General features: G+C 41.3%; 1 protein-coding gene across 2 annotated transcripts; it reads left to right on the top strand.

Annotated features, from left to right (window-relative positions):
- The first annotated feature begins 6,035 nt into the window (after nt 1–6,035).
- Nucleotides 6,036–13,328, top strand: LOC134181077 (glutamate receptor ionotropic, kainate 2-like). Of its 2 annotated transcripts, XM_062648280.1 has the most exons (12): nt 6,036–6,160; nt 6,233–6,361; nt 7,134–7,376; nt 7,434–7,606; nt 7,685–7,762; nt 8,119–8,295; nt 8,366–8,476; nt 9,251–9,358; nt 9,428–9,577; nt 9,851–10,060; nt 11,989–13,056; nt 13,121–13,328. In XM_062648280.1, exons 1-12 carry the CDS (start codon nt 6,064–6,066, stop codon nt 13,178–13,180), a joined length of 2,604 nt encoding a protein of 867 aa, XP_062504264.1. In that variant the 5' UTR covers nt 6,036–6,063; the 3' UTR covers nt 13,181–13,328. The 2 variants fall into 2 exon arrangements, with proteins under 2 accessions (XP_062504264.1, XP_062504265.1); XM_062648281.1 differs by lacking the exon at nt 7,685–7,762 and having other exon boundaries at nt 7,434–7,654.
- The last annotated feature ends 4,331 nt before the right edge of the window (nt 13,329–17,659 follow it).

Below are 17,659 nucleotides of genomic sequence, written 5' to 3'. Positions count from 1 at the left end.
TAAATTTTCTATGACATCACATGTTAAGCTTTATTTACAAACTCCCACTTTTGAGACCCACGTGACGCCTTTGACTTGTAGATATTAATTCAGTTGAAACTTCGCATCAAACCAAGGGTAAAAATTAATTGGCTAAAAAATAAGCTAAAGATCTTAGAAAGCAAGATGTCGCGTAAAGTCAATTTGAGACACAAGGCGCACGTACACTCTCCAAATAGTAGTCATGTGACTGGACACTAGTCCCAAATAATATTGCCAAACCTGTTTTGAAGAGGAACAAGATTGTACGCTGAAACAGATCTAACTGAAGAGACTATATATATATATATATATATATATATATATATATATATATATATATATATATCAAAGCAGCAGCTTTGCTTTTCTCACCGGATGGAAAATATCTTGATGTTTTAAATGCTGTCATGAACGAAATTTCAACCCTGCCAGTGTATACTGTTTCTCACATTCCCAGGTCTGTGCGACCTCTTCTCTCTGAAGTATTGAGCGTGAAATTACGTCATGCTTATGCGGATGTTCTTTGGGGTTTTGTGAGGCTGTTTATGTTTTCAAAAAGTGTCCTCAGAGCTCCTTCACGTAGGGGGAGGAAGAAGAGACATGTTGTCAAGTCGTTGTTGTTCAGTCGCCTGCACCAGTGGCGGGAGGGGCATCTGGTCGAATTATGGGAGGAAGCTAGAAGCGATGCAATGCCTCGTGAGACTACTTGTGATGGCGACTCCATAAGAAGAAACAATGTGCGCAGAGCTATCAAGTTTGCAGAAGAAGGTCGATATAGTGATGGCATGCGTTGTTTGGGTTCTCAAGGTTGTGCACCTCATTCTGATCCTGATGCGCTTCAAGACCTTCTTCAACGTCATCCGCAGCATGATCTACCAGCTTTTTCTGAAGATTTACCAGCTCCTCTGGCAATTGATTCCATTGCTGTTCTTACTGCCCTCCGGGCTTTTCCCAGAGGCACAAGTCCAGGAGGATCCCAACTTCGAGCTCAGCATTTACTTGAGGCAGTTGCAGGCTCTGTTGTTCCAGTTACGCAGACTTTTTTGGATCAGCTCACTAGATTAATGTCATTTATTGTTTCTGGAAAGTTGAATGCCAGCATATCTCCGTGGCTGGTAGGAGCTCCCCTGACCACCCTCCGCAAGAAAACGGGAGGTTACCGGCCAATAGCAGTGGGGGGAAGTTATCCGTCGTTTAGCTAGCAGGTTTTGTTGGGCGGCTGCAAAATCTCGTCTTCCAGATTTATTGCTACCATATGGTCAAGTGGGTGTTGGAACCAAGGGAGGATTGGAAGCTGCAATTCATGCATTGCGTACTGTCTTCAAGGAGGAAGGTCACAAAGATGATCTATGCTGTTTTAAAGTAGACATGCAAAATGCATTTCATGAATGTGACCGTTCATCGTTTTTGGAGCGTGTCAAGGAAGACTTGCCTGATTTATTTCCCTATGTGCAGTGGTGTTACACAACTATTTGGAGAATTAAGATTTGGTCAACATCGTATTTTGTCAACAACTGTAGTGCAGCAAGATGACCCTCTGGGTTCTCTGCTTTTCTCGCTTGTAGTCCTTCAATTGTTGGATACCATTGGTCCAATCGATGGACTTTTTCTTCACGTTTGGTATCTTGATGACGGTACCCTTGTTGGGACCAGAGACGCTGTTTCTTCGTTCTTGAATTCATTGATTAACAGTGGACCGTCTTTTGGCTTAAAACTCAACCTGAAGAAGTGCGAAGTCTGTTGGCCGTAAGGTGATCAATCATTTCCTAAGTTTCCATCACAAATCCGTCGCATCTGCATTGAAGATACCGGAGTTGAGCTGCTTGGGTCACCCGTCTGTGGAACGGATGATTTTTACAGTGCCATTGTAGGCAAAAGGGTTGACAGTGTGCTTGAAAATCAAACCTCTCTGCCAGAATTGAACAACCCCCAAGTCGAGCTTCATCTACTTCGCAGTTGCCTCAGCCTCTGCAAGATCAACAATTTTCTCAGAACAGTTCCTCCGGGCACAACTGATCACCATTGGACACGCTTTGACACTGGGACACGACGTTCTCTAGAACTTATAACTAAGACTTCTCTGCCTGATGCTTCTTGGCAGGAAGCTGCTCTACCAATGCGCATGGGAGGCCTGGGGTTGAGACAGGCAGCTACAACTTCGGCTGCCGCTTTTCTTGGTAGCTGTCAAGCTTCTCGGGAGCTTTCAACACGCCTTCTAGTCCAGAACAAGAAGTTGCCTACACATGTGTTAGTTCCAACGTCACCAATGTTTGTCGAATCACCTTGTACGCTGATATCCATCCCAGGTAAAGAAAACGCCCTTGTCCGCTATAGACAAGTCCTGGCTAGTTACGGAGCGGACGGTCATTCCAATAACTCGTCTGGTGAGTCTCGACGTGTATTGCAGAGGCAGCTGGATGACGCATTGCTCTCCACCCTTAAAGACACAAGCAGTCTTCGAGACAAGGCGCGTCTCGACACAGAGTCGTCAGTTCATGCTGCAGCATGGTTACGGGCCATTCCAAACGTTAAGTTAGGCCTATCCATGGCTCAGCATGAATTTACAGTTGCTCTGAAGCTATGGCTTGGAATTCCGATTATTTCTCCTTCACAATCAATACGTTGTTCCTGTGGGCGTGTAATTGATTGCTTTGGCGACCATCTTCTTGGATGTGGTCACGGTTCTTTACGTTCTAAACGCCACGATGCACTGAGGGACATCATATATCACGCATTACTGGTGGATAACGAAGGCGCTCAGCTCGAGCAACGTTGTGGTCCAGACAGCAATAGCCGCCCTGGAGATATCTTTCATCCAGATTTCGCTGATGGACGACCAGGTTATTTCGACGTTTCGAAAAGAAACACCGTGCAGCCGGCGTATGTCGCTAAATCCGCCATTTCTGCTGGAGCCGCTGCAATGGCTGGTGAAGAAGAGAAAGACCATCGACACGACAGCGAAGTCAATGCCGCAGGAGATTACTTCTACCCAATAATAGTGGAGTCTCTTGGTTTGTGGACGTCTTCCAGTCTTGCCACTTTGAAGATTATCGCGTCCAAGACCACAGCAAAGAGCAGAATAAGATTTAGTAAGGAAGTCAGTAACACACTGCAACAGCTTTCAGTTCGCTTATTTCAGTTTAACGCACGTATGATTTGCACTAGTTTGCGATTTGACACTGAGTTTGACTTTTGGTATTTGCCAACTTTGGCAGGGGACGCGTAGTTTTTATCTGCAATATATATATATATAGCTGATCGCATATATATATTTGTATATAATACAGATAACACAGATAACACATATCCGCCCTAAGGACGGAAGCACAAACAGTCTAAGTCATAATAATTAGGCAGATAGTCACTAATCAGTCTTGAATTATACTGCCATAAGCGAACAGATAACTGTTCGTGAAATTGCCTGGAAGCTTGGCCCAGAGACAAGCCAAATGATAGAAGAGACTTCTTGACAATTGATCTCATCATCTCCAGACTATGTGCAGCCCACACTCCGTATGATTCCACGACAAGAGGGTAAAACAAACAGCCATAACTTGAAACGTTAGGAAGATGGCGTTTATCTTTGTCCACTTCCCCAGCCTCAGCAGCAGCAGCAGCTATTATGGCAGCATTAATAAGGTGAGATGGAGTGAACGAATTCCTCACGGAAATGTCGAAATAAGCAGCCTTACCTAGGGAAAATTCGGGATGGAAAACGTCACCTGGTCTTGTCATAGAATGAGAGGAACAGCGTTGTTCTCGACGTACATTGGAGTTGTCTAAGAGCAACCAGTGGAAGATGACGTCACATAAGGCATCATGTCGCTTAATCCGAAGAGGACCACAGCCAAGAGCATGGTCACCAAAAATGTCCAATTCATGACCGCACACACAACGGACTGAGTGTGGGGGTGCTGGAAAAACCGGAATTCCCAAACGCAAACGCAAAGAAGTCACAAATTCACGCAGAGACATGGCCAGGCCTAGACTTGAGTTGGGGATTGCCCTCAACCAAGCCCCCGCATGAGGATGTGCGACCGCACTGAAACGTGCCTGTTCTCACAGACTAACAAGGCTGAATTTAATGCTGGATCTCAAAGCATCATCCAGAGCCTTCTGGAAGGAATGTTGTGTAGAAGAAACAGAGGACGAGACAGAACTAGTAGGTGGTAAAAGACTTGCAAGATGTAGGCCTCACGTAGACCTAGACCACCCAAACGAACTGGAAGAGTTGCCTGTTTCCATGCCAGGTTAGAGACCGAAGAAGAGGAGAAAGCCTCTAAACTGTGATGAAGACCACTGTCAAACTGCATCAATACATCATTGATCTTGAAGCCAGAAACCGTTCTAATGATGTGATTCAGCTTGCAAAGGCTCAAACAGCTGCGGAGAAGATGAAGTTCCACCTGAGGATCCTCTAAAGCTGTCAAACGGTCCTGCCAATCCAAAATCTTGACCACTCGTTGGGAAACAAATTCAGTAACAGATGAGAAAGATCCATATACAGGACAACCAAGGAAGTCAACACCACCATGAACATGAACACTGCGCTGAATTTCAGTAGCAAATTTGGGAAAATTCTGATCTCCAGAGGGCCAAAAGACCTCACATTTGTTCAAATTGATATGAAGACCAAAGGAGGGACCCTTTGATAACAAGACATCCAAGAGACAAGCAACTGAAGCTCGCTGGCCAAGGAAAGAGCCATCGTCAAATACCATAACTTCAGCTTCAAATCTGGCAATGGACCCAGGTCATCAAAAAACTCCATAACAAAGAGAGAAAAGGAGAATAGTAGATGACCAAGGGGATCCCCTTGTTGCACTCCTGCAGATGACTTGATCCAAGAATTCCCAAAGTGTAACATACCTTCACAATGGTAACACCACGAGAACCAATATAATATATACACACCAACACACACACACACACACACACACACACACACACACACACACACACACACACACACACACACACACAGTTGGGTACTCATTAGATTTGTGGAAAATGTTTCATCTATCATTTGTTAGCCAGCCTGAATTAGACTTTGCGGTTCTAATTACCCGAGGCCCGAATATCCGGGCTAAGAGTTTAGTAGTCGTCCGACGTGAGACCGTATTTATACTCGATTAGCGCAGATGCAAATGAAGCAATTCCGACCAATAGACAAGAAGTGGTGTCATTACCGACCAATAGAAGAACTTGATGTCATTAAGAGGCTTTACCTCTCTTTGTTTGGTAGCTGCGAGAATTCAGCCATCGGGTGTCCGTCCTGTAGATGGTGTTTAGTCTTCTAAGGGTTAGCACATAGAAACGACGCCTAGTCTACATTTGCACGTGCATGTTTTCCCAACAACAACCAGACGGCAATTCAGGCGCGATGCTGTACATGTAGCTGTACCTAACTTGCAACATTTGGCTTGTTCCACGTTGTTTCTGCATAGTGGCTCTGCTGTCTGACATTGAATTTTCGGTGTGCGTGGCTGAGCCGCGGTGTTGCAAAATCACTAGTGTCGTCTTCAAAAGAAATTTGGAGCTGGAATTTGCGAAGGGGAACGTGCATTGTGCATAACAGCTTCTGTTTGTCAGACGAAGCGACTGACCTGTAAGTAAGCTCAAAGTCAGACCAAACAAAGACGCCTAATATTCATTAATCTGTATTTGTATGTGCATGTTTTCCAACATTACTGATTTGTTTTGGCTCTGGGGTCATCTCATTACGACAACCTAAATGATTGCGGTTAGACGGAAAGCTGTGTAACGGTAGGCGTAACCACCACGTGAGGGGAGTTTCAATGATGTCAAATTCATGAGCGTTGGTGGCTCGATCTTGAGCCTCAGTTGCCTTGCATACACTGTACAAATGTCTTAGCGCCATATGGTGTGCATGTACATTAGCCAAGGGTTTAGCACTCTATTGTGCTTAGAGTGAGTACCTAACGAGAAGTCTATTGGGATATTTACTCGTAATACGGGACTTTACAAAAGTTTCACTTTCACACGTAAATGGTAGTAGTACGTCTGCACTGCTGAAAGATTATGAATATCTGCGTCGCACTTGTCATCACACTCTTTATCAAGTCATCTCATCACAGCCTTACTATTGCACGCGACGTCACCGAGCAAGGAATCATCTGTAAGTCTTTTTTGCGAGATGTGGAGTTAAGTCGCCGGCCTGTAAGGCAAAGATATATCACTATGTTTTCAGACATCTTCGTCGACGATACGTACTCTGAACGAGCTACTCAAACGGTTTCGATCAGAGCAATTGAAACTCAGCTAAGTAGAAACACTGCAAAGAAACCGGAATTTAGAATATCTAATGTTGACAAAGAAGGTGAGTAACGCGGACAAGTGCAAAATAGCAGGGAACGGTAACCTACAAGTAGTAGACTATGCATGGTTTCGCCTCCACGTGACGGCGTAGGACACGCCTACTAATCTCTAATCGTCACGTGACAATTAGTTTTCTAAACAATGCCATTATTTACGATGCATGAAATATGTGACAGACCTTTAGTAGCTGCTTATTTGTATTATTACTAGACATTGTAAAGTAATAATAATTAATATTATTGATTAATTAAGGTTAGATTTTTCAGCTTGTTATTTGTAATGCTTATGTTTTAATTAATTTAATCACTGCGGTGGTATTTTCAATTTGCTTTGATGCATAATTTAAGTGTTTGCTGTTGTTCTGGTGTTTGTGGCTACTGTGGTGGTTGTTGCTCCTATAATTGTTGTTGCTTTTGTTGTTTGTGCTGGTGGGTGTACGGTTGCTGTTGTGTTGTTAGTATCACAGCAGTTTGTTGTTCTACTAACCTTTATCATTTCTTAACTTGTAATTAAGTTGTAATTTAAGATGATTTAGAAAGCCATACTTAATTATAAAAATTTTAAAGTTTCAATTTTTTTGCTACATATTTACATAATTTTTAGGCTCAATTAACATGTAAAGATAATAATGTTAACTAATAACTAAAAATTAAATATAAAAGTTGAAAAATTTAGATTGTGACCTTGTATATAGTTGATGTAATTGATGCCTATTGTTTTATTTGACCAAAGTTACTTTACCAATTGTAACAAATATGTTATCTCTCTTCCAGATTTGAGTTGTAATCTCATTAGTAAATTACTCATTATTCATTTATCTGAAAAGTGTCTACCCCAACACATTGCTCGAAACACACCAGTGTTGTCGGTTCCTGTCAACATCGATAATCAACCCAATTCATTAGTTATCTACTCAGTTTTCTCGCGCAACTCCATGACAGAGCTTCCAGTTGCAGTTGCTGTAGCGAGCAAGATGAACTGGACGTCAGCTCTGTTTGTTGGTGACAAGCAAGATGGTAAAACTTCAAAATTACATTTAGTGCTGCATGTTGAGACGGTTTTTGACACTTTAGATGCGTTCTTGGAACGTCTCTTACAACGTAAAAGAACGTTCGATATGCGGAACGTTATCTCGGTAGAAGCTGCAACAAATACAACAAATTTATACTTGAAGATCGTTGGGAGAGACTCGGATTTTGTGTTACTTCACTGCCACAGTTGCGTATGCTCTGAAGTCGTGAGCAAGGTGTCGTTGCTAGATGCATATGTGTGCAGCAGTCTCAAGACAACAAAGGTTGGAAGTAAATCTTATTCTGCTTTTTAGTTGCTCTGCCTGAAATCTAAAAGTATCGGGAAAGACTCTGGGACGCCTTGGTTTATCACTGAGACCTTAACACAAAGAGTAAGTGGTGTTAATTATATGCTCAGTGATAACTATGACAGAACGATATAAAGTCACGTAACAAGATGTTCGTCAAATTTTTTTACGAGTTAGTTATAGTATAAATCAGTGGTGCCTAAAAATCAAATGCATGTGCCTTTTGTTCTCTGTTCATCATTGCAGATCTTTAATTGCATCCAATCTATTGTAGTTACAAATTTTTTTTATGATTTTATAAATTTACATATTTTGTAATTTTTTATATACTATAATAAAAAAATTATTAAAATTGTTTAATATTTATTTTGTATTCTGCAATAGTATTTTGTTCCACAAAAAATTAGGAGATTGTTTTGATTGACTTGATTGTACTTCAGATTCAAAATGGAGTTGGCTGTGAACTGCCGGCATCGCAGAGGACGACATATGGTCTGCAAGTTGCTGTACAACACAGTTCCTCTTCGAACGTTCTTCTTCAAGAGGTTCCATTTCTACACCGTTCTATGCCGTACTGTAAGGGTATGGAACACTGTCCCTCTACAACTCATCAACAGGTGATATGAGTTTCTAGATTACATGTACCATTGGTAATCCAAGCTAAATTGTGTACGTATCTCTTATTAGCTTGAAGTACTCGACTTTTATGACTCACTAATTGTCGCAAGACATCTAGTAATATCTCAGTTTAACAACAAATTGCTGGATCGAGAATTCTTTGTCGATGCTGTTAACAAGGTACCACTGTGCGTGTTAACTACGTTACTAAATATTGCGGCTAAATCTAAAAAACCCTAGAAAAATTTATAACTGTTTGTACAAAGTTTGTGTAATTAATATTAATGACATTGGTCTTAAATCTTGGAACATATTGCTGTTTGTTGAAACTTTTAGGCAACTATCTAACTTAGTAGTTGCTGCAGTATTAAATTGGTTGATATTAACTGTTGAGATAGCCACTTTTATGTTTTATTACTATTAAAATTAAAAATTGAGAGACTAACAACGGCAGACTACTACATGGTGACAGGAGTGGGATATTAGCAGACTTCAACACCGGCTCTATTTGTATGTCCTCCGTCATTCAGAGGATGTACCAAGGTAGCTGAACTGATGTAACAGCTACAGTCGTGCACGCTACGGGCTGGAAGGAAAGGTCTGCCGCTGTTCAAATATCGTCTATTGTCTATAGTTTAAAGGAAAAGGTCGGAAGACTCTGATCTCTTGTGCCAATAATGACACAACTCAACAGACCTACGACTAGGTAATCGAGAGATTCCAGTATAGAACAGCTAACAATTGTATGTTAGTGACATGTATTTGACGGTTTAGTAAGTAATCAAATAAATTAATTTATAGTGTTTTAATGCATTGTTTTGAAATCGTAGGTTAACACATTCTACTTTCCTAAAGCATTATTAGACTGCAAAATTTATATTTTTGAATGCATCAACGTCATACTTCATATAAGAAAGATATGTGTATGGTACTCCAACACTATGCTTTATAAAGGCACAGCTTGAAGGCATTCGCGGAACAATTCGTTTTGATTATTCGTCGACAGTCATCTATCCAGCTATTTACAAAGTTTTAGACATAAGTCAATTTCTTGTTGCCACGGTGAGCGTCATGGAATAATTACTTAATATTTCAACGCTGTACTGTATTTGACGTTTTTATTACTGTCAGATTGGAATGTACGACAGCAGCAGATCTGAATGGCTACAAGAGCTGACGCTTTTTGACGCCGAAAGAAGTACATTCAAAGAAAAACGCCACCGACGAGAACTCCTTAGATGCGCACCTGCTGGGCGTTCATTTCGAGTAGTAACAATTAAGGTAATGTTGCAGTTCATATCTGTAATTTGACAAACGTTTCTATGTTTTAAACGCGATATTTCGTTAAGTTAATTAAAAAGAATTTGTCAGCTATGAGCCATAGAGACGAGACGAGACGAGACTAATGTCACGTGACTTCGCGAATTGCGAGGATTGAAGCACTTTCGGTCTGTGTGGCTATTTACGTATTTGGTGTAATTGCAAATCTAAAGTCTAATTATAATTATGTACTCTAATTATCATTGAGTACAGTTGTGTGTGCGCGATGTTTAGGAACCTCCTTTTGTCATATGGGATCCCAACAAAGAATACCCTGACCCTCATCATGGCAACTACACGGGCATCATTATTGACATACTGGAGTGGCTTGTTGACGACTTGGGTATTGAGTACACGATCTACGAACCGCCTGATGGCAAGTACGGTACTGTAGACAATGAAACTGACGTCGGCAACGGAATGGTGGGCGAACTAATGGAATGCGTAAGATCTTCATCTGTCTATGTCGAGTTCACTGTTGTTAGAATAATCATATTAATGCAGGGTGCACAAAATCTAGTCGAACCTAAATATTGTGCACACATTCAAAGAAAATGATATACTGAAGCGCTTTCATGCAGCCAAAGCAGAAACATTCTAATTACAACTTTGGCGAACGTTTTTCCGCGCAAACAACGTCAGGGGACTTGTTCGAACGTTTTGGTATTATGTGAATTGTTTAAAGCGTGGTTAGGAAGTAGGGTAGAAGCCATGGAATTCACTGAACAAAGGACAACATCACTGATGCCATAAGATTCCAGTGGCGGATCCAGGATTTAGCAAAGGAGGGGCGCAAAATGACAGGATATCTGTGACGTCACAAGTTAAAATTTATGATATTCCTGACGTAATTCGCTATTAGTAAGTCTTGACAAAAGGTATGATACAGATCATGAATAATAGACTGCAGAACAACTGCAACTGATCTGCATGATGGAAGAATTTTGCGACTTATCAGCGAAGTGCTGCAGTCAGGAAACACAAGTGAATGCCTAGATAATACATATACACTGTGGGGCAATACACAATTACAGCAGACAGGCTACAGCAAAAGAAAAAAGACTGCCAAATGGGGGGCCGCGCGCCATCATCTGGATCCGCCACTGGATTCTGATTTGGTTGCTTTCTGCATGCACATAAAAATTGTCAGACCTCAAACATAAAATCTAGGAGAAGACTAGCTTAGATAGAGCCTGATGAGCAAATAACAGAGTGACTTCTTCACTAAGCAATGAGTCCAAAGCGTACGAAAGTGCCAGAAACAAGCAAAATTATTTTTTGTTTGCAACGAATTCTGTAACTGTTTCGAAATGGCGCCGTGACACAGGGGCGTAGCGTGGAATGGGCTAAACTGAGATATAGCCCAATCATTTGTAGGCGTGGTCATCACACAAAGCTGTATATACGGTAGAACCTGGCTAATCCGTACAGCCCCATGCCAAGCCCCTTTCGGACTAGCAAATTGTTCGAATTATCAAAAATGCCAAAAACCCAAAGTCTTGGAGGTCCAGACTTTGGCTCGGATACCAGACCACTTGCGCATTTACGTCTCTACACATATTTGATGTTTGTGGTAAAGGACACTGCTGCAACGACTACATGTACTTCTAAATAACGTGACAGTGTAGATTTAAGATAGCTAGATACGCGCATAACTGCAACCTGTCCAATAGGATCTGGGTACGCAAGGAAGGGCGCCAAAGGTTCGGATTAGAGAGAATTCAGATTAGCGAGGTTCGGATTAGAGAAATTTTACTGTCGAATATACACCACCCTTTCTTCTAGTCTGGCTCTGCCACTTTTTCTATAGCATGTATCAGTCAATTAGAAGACAATAAAAGTGGGTGTGTCGATAAAAGTGGGCGTGTCGATAAAAGTGGGCGTGTACCGTAGCATCTCGAAGTTTTGCCCCCCATTTCTAGAGGTTATGCTACGCCTTTGCTTGATACTTATATCCCTTTTATTTACGAAGCTCGACTACGCAACTGCGTAAACCATGCAATGATTTAGTGCAAGAACCAAATTATACAGCTGAGTTCTCTACAAAACCAAGGGTGTACTTATTGGTCAGAAAATAATTGTATATAATTCGGTCCGTTCTCTTTTGCCCACTACCAGCCTCTGTTTGACTGTGAGAAATCACTTTTCCAACCAACGATTGTAGAACAGAACCTACTGCGCGCTAAAATGCAAATCAAATGTTTGTAAGGTGCGATAAGACAACATCTGTTTTATGTCGAAGAGTAAAACCACTATATATACAGTACACAAGATTCTTTGTAATAGGAACTGCTACACGTTGTATGTTGTTTAAGTTGATGTCAACTTGCAATGTGATCTCTACATGCTTCATACTGGTTTTTGTTTTCTAGAAAGCTGATTTGGCAGCGGCAGCATTTGCAATAACAGTGCTGCGATCTCAATACATACATTTTACTAGGCCCTACATTGACGTAGGATATAGCCTTTTGAGGCACAAGGACGAAGAATTGAGCACAGTCGTTTGGGCGTTTCTCAAGCCGTTCGACCTTTCTACAAATGTCGTAATTGTTTGTAGTTTTATTTTCATCTGGTTATCCTTTTTGTTTGTCCAAAGAATCAGCCCGTATGCCAAATCTAATAATTCTGAAGTCGACGAAGATGGTAAAGGATGGGGTTTGCGTGCAGCCGAAGATTCAATGTGGCTTCTTTATGCGTCCGCAATGCAGCAAGGTCCGGAGAATGTATATTCAATATCAGGAAAAATCTTGGTGGGTGGATGGTTCTTCTTCTGTCTTGTAATAATATCAACTTACACTGCCAATTTGGCCGCGTTTCTCACCGTGAAGAGTTTCGAGGACGGTATCACCTCACTGGACGACTTAGCGGCGCAAACGGAAATTGTTTACGGAACGGTTAGAGATACATCAATAACAGAGTTCTTTGCGAACTCTCCAATTCTCATCCACAAGCGCATCAATACTTTCATAACAAATACGGAAGAGGCATTGGTAGAGACTAGAGACGAAGCGATTCGCCGCGTAAGGGAGAAGACCGACGGTGAGTACGTTTTCATTTGGGATCAACCGATTTTGGACTACATCGCAACTCGCAGGCCGTGCAACACTGAAGTGGTTGGTAGACCTTTCAACCCTCACGGTTACGGTCTGGCTATGCCCCAGGGCATGCCGTACGAGTCTCAATTTTCCAATTCTATTCTGAAGATGAGAGAGTCGGGAGCGATGCATTCGTTTATGGAGAAGTGGCTTCACGGGGCCGACTGCAAGTCTGCAATCAGTGTGAAGAATTGGACGGACGTCGACAACGTTCACTTGACCGACTTGATAGGAGTATTTATTGTCCTATGCACGACGACGTTGGCGTCATATGGTATTGCGGTCTTTGAAAGATTGTGGTGGCGAAGACAATCCAAAAATCAAAATGGTGGAATCGCAAATATGGTAATTTGTAAAAATTGGAATACATTTGAAATCAAAATAAAATTATCGTTGCTATTCTATTTAGGCTAACGACGTCGCTGCTGCACATTCTGTTAGAAATTACGATGGCGAGTCTTACGTTTAACTAACGAGGAAAAGGCTGACGGCGAAGTTGACGATAATGAACATGTTGATGAGAGCGCTGATATTTACTTTGGCAACGTGCCTGTACTATATGCTAGTATTTACCGTAAGGCTATTAATTAATAACGGTGAGATTTATTAATCAAACAGAAATGAGGAAAGTCGTCTTGACCTCACAGCGTCACACTTCTGTCGATTGAGATCTCCTGGGTTAGGGTTATGATTGACCTAATATAGGATTAATTAAGTATAACACTAACGCACTACCTAGCAACGCAAATAATATATGTTCAGTCAAATCACACCAGCCGGTAATCCAGGAGGAAAGAGACAAACGAGACAGCGTAAGCAATCCACTGATTTATAATAGAAACAAACAAATTGTTTGTTCAAACTGTAAATGAGGTTTACGACACCAGTGTTGGGATATACGGGAACTCAGAGTTACCGTCTGGTGGGATTTGTCTAATTTCATATTAGTTGCGTTGCTTAAGTAATTAGCTTGCCTTTTGTCGTGTGATTCTCTATCTTAAATTTCGTTATTTACAGAGGCGAGGCGTAACGTGAACTTTAGAAATGAGGGATTAGAGACTAAGATTTTACGAGACACGTTCACTTCTTGACACGTGTACTTATTCACCAACTACATATTCATACATGCATACCTATACCAGTAGAAGATCCGGACTAGAAAAGGTGGTGCAAACATAAATGCTTGGACAATGTAGCGAGGTTTCACTAAAAAATTTTACCATAATATACATTAATGTCTCATTACCAGATTAAATTGATATCTACAACTTAGTATCATACACCATGGTACACTAGATATTATATGTGTACAAACGAAAAACATAAAACATACATTAGTTAACGAAGTGCTGTCCAGTATGTTTAAGAAAGACATTCTACAGAGTCGTTTATTAGTAAACGTATCCTAAATTGTATATCTTAATCAACGTCAGTTCTATAGTTGAACGTATACAATGCACATTATGGTAGAAGCACTTGCAGTGGCAAAGAGTCAATAGACGGAAATGTGTAATATGGCTTGACAGCAGTAATACAAAGGCTGCAAATGTCTGCATAGTACTGAGGAAACAACGGAAATGTCATTGGAAATGTTGATTCTTATAAGTATTTTTGCATTTATTACCACATCAATTTACCTAGTAATTAGAATGTAACCGATCAAATAAAAATGTAAGTTTTAGTGTAATGTAATATACATGTAGTGTGACTGCAACAAAAATATTAAAAACCGTTTCATCTATCTCTTGCTAACCTGGAGTGGTTTTGGCGGTTCTGGTTGAGCAATAAGCGACTTGCTCTCAGTACGGGACTTTTGGGTTTGAAGACACACCTTACGAGTCAACTGTGTAAACAATGTCATTGTGAAACGTCTGTTTTTGTACTTAAACGCCAATTGTGTCTGCGCTGTTCGCATACGATGAATATCTATGTGTCACTTGTCATCACACACTTCATCGTGTCATCTCATCAATACAGCCATACGGCTGCACGTGATGCTCCCGAACAAATGAGCTTCGTCATCTGTAAGCCATTTTGCGGGCACGTGGAAGTCGCTAGTACACAGTAAAGATAGACTGCTATGTTTTCAGATATTTTCATCGACGGTACTTACTCTGAACGAGCTGCTCAAACCGTTTCGACCAACGCACTTGAGAGTGGGCTGAATAAAAACGCCGGGGAGAAACCAGAATTAAGAATTCTCAATGTTGACAAAGGTGAGAAACGTGAAATAACTCCATGCTCTGATTTTGCGTAGAGTGGGAAGACTCACAGAGCTGTAGGAAGTGGGAGGTAAGAGCGATTACGCATACCATTAGAAAGCTGAGCTCTTGTAAAGGCAGGGTCAGATCAACGATCACTTATTCAGTCTGGCCAATCGTGCCTTTACAATTCGCTATTTCCTGTAGGTGAACTAACTCCACTCGTCAGTCTACCGCTGGCTAGATTCACAGAGGCCACATGCACTATGGCTAATTATGTTGACATGCGTATACGAGTACCGTACGCGGATCAAGTGTTTACGTATTAAATTGGAAGTTCGGGGCTGCAAAGAGACGTCTGAGGGTCAGAATAATACACTTTGTTCTATTACTGATACGCAAGTGCTAGTTGACATCGCCTTACCGGATATGATGACTTCATAGCTCTTGCTACCTAGAAAACATCCTTGGCACAAAACCGCCATTTCCACGATACTCAAAATTCGAAGACAAACTGTATTGCATGTCCCAAACTGTAAACTACTAAACTATTGTGAAGTGTCTCATTCATGAGAACACAGTGACACCTCATTGTTCAACTTCCCTTGACATTTGCTCTTATAGAGCAATCAATTATTTTCGATGCTGGAAAGCTGCTTATGTCTGATAGACTGACGTCAGAGGCACGTTTGCTGATCTGATACACTGTTATTACAAAAGAAAGCGTGACCACACATTTTTGATAATTTTTCAAATTTAGTAACTATTATTCTATTTATTATGTCAAATGATTGTAAAGGGTTAATAATTAATTATTAATAATTTAGTAACTAATATTATATATAATTTCAAATAATTGTAAGGTGTTAATAACGGATTATTAATAAACTTTGGAAAAAGCTTTTTAGATTATGGTTGTAGTGCTCATGCATTTTTTAAACGATAATATACTCTGACAGTCACAGAGTCAGTTACAACACTCTGTGAGTATCTGGACCGTACTAGAAGGAAGCGTTGGTATGGTGAAATGCAGAGTATATCAAAAACATAATGTGTATTATTTGAAAACAATACTGTTTTGCAGAAATTATTCAAGATATTATAAAGAGTAATTATTAATTATTATAGCTTATTCAAAATTTGTTTTAATTTATATTAAAAATTATTAACCCAGAATTACTGCGCTGATGTTCCAGTTTGCTTTAACCGTTTAGTGTTTGCTGTTGTTGCTGTTGTTGCTGTTGTTGCTGTTGCTTTTTGTTGTTGTGGTTGTTGTCGTTGTTGTTGCTGTTGTTGCTGTTGCTTTTTGTTGTTGTGGTTGTTGTCGTTGTTGTTGTTGTTGTTGTTGTTGTTGTTGTTGTTGATGTTGTTGACATTGTTGGCAATAGTGGTGCTGTTACTGGTGGTGGTGGTGGTGGTGGTGGTGATGCTGTTAGTGGGAGTGATGGTGAAGGTGGTAGTGGTGGCAATGTTAATGGAGATGGTCGTTGTGGCATTGGTAGTGGTAGTGATTGTGGTTGTTGTGATGGTGATGGTGGTAGTGACAGTGTTTGTGGTGTTAGTAGTAGTAGCGGTTGTGGTGGTTGTGGCAGTGGTAGTAATGGAGGTTGTAGCATTGATGATGGTGGTGGTTGTGGTTGCGGTGTTGGAGGTGGTGGCGGCCCTTGTGGCGGTTGTAGGAGTGGTAATGCTGGTAGTGGTGGGTGTTGTGGTGTAAGTGGGGTGTTGCTAGTAATGGTTGTGGTAGTTGTGGAGATGGTGGTGATGACTGTGGTGGTAATGGTGTTGCTGGTGTATTGGTGGTAGTAGTAGTGGTTGTTATGCTAGTGCTGGTGGTGGTAGTATTTAGTGATAGTGGTGGTGATTGTAGTAGCGGCGGTGATAATGGTGGTGGCATTGGTTCTGTTGGTAGCAGTTGTGGTGGCAGTGGTGGTGGTTGTGGGAGTCGCAGTGGTTTATATAGTGTTTGTACTGATGATGATAATGGTGGTTGTGGCAGTGGTGGTAATGGTAGTGGTTGTAAAGGTTGTGGTATTGGTGGTTGCATTAGTGTTGTTGGTTGTCGTTGTGGTTTTAATAGCGGTGGTGGCAGTGGTGGTAATGGCAATGTTTCTTTGTTGTCGTTGTGGTGGTAATAGTGGTGGTGGTAGTAGTAATGGTGGTGGTATTGGAGGTAGTGGCAGTGGTTTTGCTGTTGCTATTGTGGTGGTTGTGGTTGTTGTTGTGGTATTGATGGTAGTGGTGGTTGTGGTATTGATGGTGGCAGTTGTGGTAGCAGTGGTGGTGGTGGTTTAGGTATTGTTTGTGGTGGCGGTAATGGTGGTAGCGGTTGTGGTAGTGGTTGTGGTTGTGGTTGTGATTGCAGTGGTTGTGCTGCTGGTGGTTATAGTTGTGGCTAAGGTGGCGGTAGTGGTAGTGGTTTTGATGGTTTTGAGCGTAGTAGTAGTGTGGTGTTGGATAAAGTGTAGGTGGTGAAGCTGATGATGGGCTGTCAGTACAGCAACAGTTTGCTATTTGTAGTAACTAAGTGAACTGATTTATAATTTTGTTGCATGTCGCTTTCTAATTCGTAAGTGACGATATTAGATAATGCACAAGTTTTACACTTGTACAAATTATTGAGTTTTCTTTAGGGGTCGTCCATATTTATCGGCATTTTCACGAGCGTACAAAACGTACGCTGGGGGGAGGGGGTAAAACCAGGCGTACGCTTTGGAAAAATGCCGTTCTAACGCATGCGTAGAACG

This window comes from Corticium candelabrum, chromosome 6 (assembly GCF_963422355.1).
Source record: "Corticium candelabrum chromosome 6, ooCorCand1.1, whole genome shotgun sequence".
NCBI lineage: Eukaryota > Metazoa > Porifera > Homoscleromorpha > Homosclerophorida > Plakinidae > Corticium > Corticium candelabrum.
Note: the sequence above shows the minus strand (reverse complement) of the source record. Positions and strands in the feature narration are given on the sequence as shown.

Bases quoted from the DNA above. Each gene is read 5' to 3' on its own strand.
- LOC134181077 (XM_062648280.1), top strand. From the start codon at position 6,064: ATGAATATCTGCGTCGCACTTGTCATCACACTCTTTATCAAGTCATCT. The intron at 6,161-6,232 runs GTAAGTCTTTTT...CTATGTTTTCAG, and splicing joins CACCGAGCAAGGAATCATCT to ACATCTTCGTCGACGATACG. The intron at 7,377-7,433 runs GTAAAACTTCAA...TTGACACTTTAG, and splicing joins TGTTGGTGACAAGCAAGATG to ATGCGTTCTTGGAACGTCTC.